Raw genomic sequence first — 7,464 nt, 5'->3', positions numbered from 1 at the left:
ATAAAGATCTTATTAACAAGCACCTAAAGGCCTTTGTCGGTGAGGATATAAATCAATTATAAATGGTAAACTAGAAAATATTTTAAACCTTGAATTACATAAGCTTCATTATATTACCTTCTTTTTTTTTAGTTGAATAATTATATTATTTGATAGGATCAATTACTAACTACAGACTTGAAGTTTAGTCGTTTTAGAATAAACAGCGTCAAAGTTTTTTTTTTTTTAAATTTTTTTTTACAAATAGTAGCCTTCAAATTACCAAATACGGCATCGATACAGCCATTTAACCGGATCACCTGCTAAATGCCCGTTGACCAATGTAAATGACTTTTGAATTTCAATTAAATTCATTAATCTAACCTAATTTTCCCAATTACCCCCAATTTAATCCTTCTTCCCCAACCTCCCTATAACCCTGCTCAATCACCATCATTGTCCCACTCCAATATGACCACCACCATTGAAACCCCTTTCTTAATAATAACCTAAATATTGATAGGAGATCAAATACTCTCTAGGAGGGGTGAATAGAGAGTATGCCCGTTTAAAATTTTTCTCTGAAAGGTAAGCTCAAGAGCTTGAAAGATCTTTCAAAACAGATTTGTGAAACTGTTTTAGGTTGAATAATAGATCTATGAACTAAATGCGAAAATATACTTAAATAAGAACAATGGATTTGTTAACAAGGTTCAGCTATCAATAGCCTACTCCCCGCTTTTGGGTTCTCTTCCAACCCGTAGGTTTCAACTCCTTTTATTAATAAACTATAGATGACTTAGAACATCTCTCTATCTTCTCTCACCACGTTCTTCCCATTGAAGAATGTCTTACAAGTTTTCTTAATAAAAGTACTAAACCCAATCTCACAAAAGAGAACACAAAATGAATACTTTAAAAAGTATTCCAAGCTTTAGGCGTAGATGATAACTAAAATTCTAACTCTCTTTAACTCTAAATCCTATTACAAATATAAGAGTTAGATGAACTAAGTTTACAACACTTATTGAATATTAAATCTCAAAGTAAGTAGAAAACTAATTTGTGAGTAGTGTTGCAATCACTTAATTCTTTAATGAAGCCTCTTATATAAATGTTACGCCTCAACATAGTCTTACAAACCAAGGAAACTTCATCCTATAATTTCGCCAATCTGGTTAATCTGAATCAGTCTTCAAAACCTTGGGCAACAAGTAAAATCTGATGCTCCACTAAGACTTCTTTAATACACGTTTTTGATACTATTTTTAGCTCTTTCAATTCTTTGATATGCTGCCACGTTAGTACTCATGCCAAGCATTGAACATTAAATAATTCAAACAAAAAGAACCGAAAAAGACAAGCCATATAACGATCCTAGATTTAAGTTTTATTTGAATTATTCTTCCTATTTTTAGGTGAGCTAAAAAATAACTCCATACTTATAGGAAAACCTATAATTTGTAATAACTTGTTTACCAAGTAAATTAATCATTCAAATTATCAAGTAATAAGACGTGTAATTATATGATAAAATGTGTAATTACTTATTAAAACAAACATCTAAATTTAACCTTTTCCTATAAAGATGTTTTAACTTAATCATCTTATTTCAAACTTAATTCAACATATATTTGGACTTAAATTATTTATCAATTAATCACTTTATATCGAATATGATTTTAGACTTATTTAAACAACTAGATATAATTACTTAATTTATTTGTTTAATTTAATATGTGTTTTGAATATCATCACATACAAGAGTTGAGTCTTCACAACCCATCAAAAAAAATATTTATTGAACACCCGTTCCACCTAGAGGTGTTCATTCGGGTGATCAGGTGGGTTTCGGACGGGTGTCATTCAGTTTAGTTGTATTTCGGATCGGTTATTTTTCGGATGCGTGTTACGGCGGGTCACACTCGGGTCAGGTCGGTTAGTCACAGTTCGGTTGAAGATCAGTTATTTGTGCTATCGGGTTAGCATCGGTTCGGTGTCGGTTGAAGTTCGTGTCGAGTAGTCAATCGATCTCAAACTGTCATCGGTTAATAATTGGTTCGATTTTACTGGGTACATATCGAGTTCGGGTATTGTTTTCCAGTAGAATTTGGCTACGAATTACTAATTACTATAGAACGAGTCAATATCAGATTAAGTTGTTAGACATTTTTTAATTGATGATAAGATTCCCCTTAGTAAAGGCAAAATAGTTAAAATGCAAATCAGTTAGTGATTATTACTTTGTTACTTTTACTTGTTTGACTGTGAATTAAAATTAAAGTTTTATCATTTTTCATCTAAATTGATTAAAAATAGTTAAATAAACATTGACCAATGATTATTAACTCTAAATATATAAAACTATGTATGTATAAAATTTAATTTATTAAAATTTCTATTACTTTATTAGATTAACTGATAAGATGATTGAATATGAGTCGATCATACCTCTATATTAAAAATTGATTCAGGTTTACAACATTTCGATTAAAAATCCGTTCGGGTTAAGTGGGTTTTAGCCGGATCAAGTTCGGTTTTGAGCATGATTCGGGTCGGGTATGACTTGGGTCGGTAACTATTAGGTTCAGGTAATATCAGTTAACGGTTATATATTGGTTATAAAAATCGATTGTAGTTCGGGTTTGATTTTACGATTTTCGGTCGTAAATCTTTTCGGGCGCAACTTTTATTCGGATAATATCAGTTCGATAAAACTAAAAAAGAAACATATTTCGGATCGGATTAACTTTCGGTTTCGGTTCGGATTTTCGAGTGGGGTAACATTTGAACAGCTGTACTTCCACCGAAGTTTGTTTTCCCTTGTCTTGAAACAATTACTTCCATACAATCTAAAACCCAGTAGTCCAGTACCAAAAAATGCAGGAGTGAAAGCGATGCACAAGATGTGGAGGCGAAACGACGATTCTTTCTCATTGTCCTCCTTTTCTCATCCTTCACATTCTACATCTGTCCGATTTTTAAACTTCAAGATACCCAACAATAGAACAAAGAAAGAACTGTAGCAGGGGAAATTCAGCAATTTAAACAAGAAATAAAAAAGTAATCAAAAAAACTAAAAATACCCAAAAGCCTAAAACCCTATAGATTAGAAATGAAGAGAGAAACAAGAGCCAGGAGTCCCACGGGAAAGCTTAACCTTAGCATCATACAGTCCAAACTCTTCACTGTCAAGAGAAGATTGAATGACTTGACCATAGTCTTTGAAGGTTTGAGAGGTTGCTTCAATGGCTTTCAATGTCACAACTTTGATCTTCACTTCTTCTCCGTCACCACCTTTTTCCAATTTTGCTTGTTTATCGTGCTTCTTCACAATGTTAATTGCCAATAAATTGGTTAAATGAATTGTCTTTGACAAAGAAATAAACATGGAGTTTTGTCAGATTTTGAGGGTTAGTTGAAAAACATGGAGTTTTGTCAGATTTTAAGGAGGCTCTTGGTAGTGGTGGTGGTGTTGGGGTGGGAGATTGTGGTGATTGGGGAGGGTTAGAGAGAGGATGGGGAATAAGGGTTTAATTGAGGTAATTGGGTGAATTAGGTTAGATTAATAAATTTAATTGAATGTTAAACGTTTTTTACCTTGGTCAATGGTCCTTTAGCAGGTCATCCGGTGAAGTGGCTGTATCGATGTTGTGTTTGATAATTTGAAAGTTGTTATTTGTAAAATAGAACTTTAATGCTGTTTATTCTAAAATGATTAAACTTCAAGACTATAGTTGATAGTTGATCCCATCAAATTTAACATGAAATTTGCAAGTTATTACCAAATCTCACATCAAAAGATATTATATTATTTGATCTATTAATTTGTTTCATAATTATTATTTCAAATACATTTAGAGTTTTTGTTAACCCATAAACTTCATCTTAAAATACCTCTCTTTATGTTAAATTTTGAGCTTTTAATTTGGTGTCTAGGTTTCTGCCAACTAAAACCAACAGGAGAGCAACAAAGATAATCAAAGAAATGGAGTCATTGCTTAAAGAGATGATAGAAAATAGGAAAAGGGAAATGAAGATTGGAGAAAAAGATAAAGATTTGTTGGGTTTGCTGATCAAATCAAGCATAGAGGGAATAAAAAATGAACAAACATTGAAGTTGGGTATGAAAGAGATAATTGAAGAGTGTAAAATGTTCTATCTAGCAGGACAAGATACTACTTCTTCCTTGCTGCTTTGGGCCCTTGTTTTGCTAAGCAAACACCAATATTGGCAAGACCAAGCTCGACAAGAGATTCTTGCCACATTTGGCCATAACACACCTAATCATGATGGACTAAACCAATTGAAAAAGGTATTAGTATTACAATTTTCTTTTGTTTTTGGGTCTTTTGAGTACCTTCCTTATCAAAATAGACTACATTACTACTACCCATTTTTAATATTTAGATATTAGAGGTTGTTTCTTATGTTTAGTTTAGTAAATTATATCAATTTCAATAAAGATAAACGAAGAAAAACATTAAAAGCTTTCTCGTGCTTTTGAATTTGCAATATTTAACTGTATATCGTAAAAACAAGGACCTTTGGTCTATAAATAGTGCTAACAAATATTTTCAACATGTATAAGTTTAGAATATAAATTTATTATAATGTAATTGTTTCTTCGATTGATAACGATTGAAAAGTATTTATGCTCAGGGTTATGGTTTATTATATGGATTTAAAAAGGTATTTATATGTACAATAAAAATTAAAAAAAATAATATTGATGCTTATTAATTCCTTTTTAAATTTTGTACATGCATGGTTAATTTACAAAGGTTATAAATAATTAAATATGATTGTTTTTGAGTATCTAATGATAGAAGTATATATATGATATTATATGTATGTTTTGTTCAGGTGAATATGATAATTTACGAGGTTCTACGTCTATATCCACCAGTCCCTTTATTAACACGAAAAGTTATCCATGACATAAAAGTAGGAGATGTGGTTTTACCAGCTGGTGTTCAAGTAAAACTACTAATAAGTTTAGTTCAACATAGCGAAAAGTATTGGGGTAAAGATGCACAACAATTTAATCCAGAAAGATTTTCACAAGGAATTTTAAAGGCCACCGAAGGAAGTATGTGTTTTTTCGCATTTGGTTGGGGGCCTCGCACTTGCATTGGATCAAATTTTGCAATGATGGAAGTTAAAATGGCATTGGCCTTGATTTTGCAACGATTCTGTTTTCAGCTTTCTCCATCTTATCTTCACTCTCCTACAACAAATCGTGGAACACTTCGTCCTCAACGGGATGGGGATGCTAAGTTGATATTGCGTCCTATTTAAATACTTCATATGCGCTTTATTATTTATTACACTGGGTATATATAAGACTTTTTGGCCGCATCCTCTTTTATGGGTATGAATGGTCACCTTTTTTTTTCTTCTGAGACACGAATCATAAATCCTATAGGTAGGACATACTGGTACGTTGATAATGATGATATGATGCTTTATTTTTACTATTGATGTTGGCCTACATGTGTTAGGATATGTAAATAAGTATGGGCTATTTGTAACTTTTACATGTACAATATCAGAGTATTATCTATTCAAAAAATATGAGTATTATCATCTCAATATGTAAGTATTACTAGTTTTTTTTGTATTTTGGCAAATATAATAAATACAGTATGAGGTTTTATATTAGATAAATACTCATACCATGTAAGCAATACATAATATATATTGTTAGTTGTTTTTTAAAATATCTAAAATTAATGCAAATGCAATTTATATCGCTAAAAAAATTTAGTTTATTTTAAATAATTGAAATATGTTAAGTGATTATAAGCATAATATGCATTTGTTATCATGCTTGTTAATATTATCAGAACAAGCAAATACCTAATATTAGAAATGATGCATTTTGAAATACATAATAACTTGGATTTTTATTGATTTTTTAAATTCATGGTATAAACTATAAATAGGGCAAGTGTTAAGCATGTTTGAATTAGGGTTGAGTAAAACACGCCATATCGTGCATAGGAAAAGTTTGCAACTTGTATTGTGTTTAAGGCACCAAAACACAGGTTGTGTCGCTCTTGAGTCAACATCAATCTTATTTTTATATATTTTCATCTACTTTATAAAACGTAATAGTAAATTAGTAATGCGGAAGCGACTCGATCTTTCTCTGTTTGATGTTTATTGGAATTACTAGAGATTTTCATGTTTTCACAACTTAAATCCCAAGTCTCTATTTTAAGGATGGAAGATGTTGTGATTGGTGTGACTTGAGTGCACATTTGATAAGGTGCATTCATATGTGACATTTGGGATGGAATCCCATGAATGTGTTAAGTTGGTGTATTAAGTTGATTATTGTGGTTTATGATGATTAAAGTATGGATTAATGAGGTAATGAAGTATGAGTTAATCAAGGGAGTTATGAGACTTAATGAAGAATTGCAAAGGTTTAGTTCAAGATGCTCTACAATGTAAGGTCGAGCAACTACTGACAGAAGCCTTCTAAAGTGCCGCTCGACCAGCTCACTCGACCGAGCGAGCATCAAGATGGGTCGAGCGAGCAGACAGAATGCAGACAGACACTTCCTGTATCCCGCTCGACCAGGCCGCTCGACCGAGCGAGCCCCTGCTTTGGTCGAGCGATGTTTCTGATGCTCCTAAGATGCTGTTTTTGACTCTTCAAGTTCTTGGAGATGTTTTATTATCATTTATTCATAGGTTTAATATACTTAATGTAACTTAGTGTGATCTCTCCTATAAATAGAGAGCTCTCAATCACATTGTGACATCCACAAAATACACCCCAAGCCAAACACTAGCCTATATCTCTTCTCTATTGTAATTCTCCATATTTGAGAGTTCTTTGAACTCCTTTTTGATAATATAAGAGATACTACACACCGGAGGACGTAGCCTTAGTTGGGTGAACCTCGTTAAATCTTTGTGTCATTTTATTGCTTTATTTTCTCCTACAAACATCGATATTATTGATAGCGTAATTTGTTTGTCACTAAAACTTCATACACTCGATCTTGGAAATATTGGAGTTTGAAACACATTGTTCGAACTCTAATACATCGTCGTTTTCAGAAGATAGAATAATAGAATTATTTTTGTTGCTTTTTTGCGTGTCTAATTCTATGTGGTGGTCCCCCTATATATATTGCCTATTATGACCTAATTAGATAACTAATCTGATACAACCCTAAGGCCCCATACTAAGGGAACATTTTTTCATTACCACATATTAGGGAAGGGTATGACTAAGTCATAATGGGCCTGTGGCCATTTTATACTAAAATAACTGCCAGCAACTATCGCTCGGCCACATAAGCCATGTCAACCACAGATTTAGAACTCTAAAAAAAACTTTCACTTCTTACGAGAAGTAAGGAATGTGATCGTAATTTAACAAGTATTGATGTATTAAGTTACCATCAAACTAACATAACACTTCCAGATAAAAGATACCCTAAATCTACCTTACATCACCAATAG

General features: G+C 32.2%; 1 protein-coding gene across 1 annotated transcript in view; it reads left to right on the top strand.

Moving 5' to 3' along the window:
* LOC130804869 (cytochrome P450 CYP72A219-like) overlaps positions 1–5,739 on the top strand; it is a 16,067-nt gene extending 10,328 nt beyond the window's left edge. Inside the window, exons 4-5 of the mRNA XM_057669502.1 lie at positions 3,919–4,294; positions 4,846–5,739. Coding sequence (XP_057525485.1) covers positions 3,919–4,294; positions 4,846–5,280 — 811 coding nt within the window. The 3' untranslated portion in view covers positions 5,281–5,739. The remainder of the gene's footprint in view (positions 1–3,918; positions 4,295–4,845) is intronic.
* Positions 5,740–7,464: the final 1,725 nt, after the last annotated feature.

Source organism: Amaranthus tricolor, chromosome 2 (assembly GCF_026212465.1).
Source record: "Amaranthus tricolor cultivar Red isolate AtriRed21 chromosome 2, ASM2621246v1, whole genome shotgun sequence".
In the NCBI taxonomy this organism is placed as follows: Eukaryota; Viridiplantae; Streptophyta; class Magnoliopsida; order Caryophyllales; family Amaranthaceae; genus Amaranthus; species Amaranthus tricolor.
This window is presented reverse-complemented; position numbering and strand designations above follow the sequence as displayed.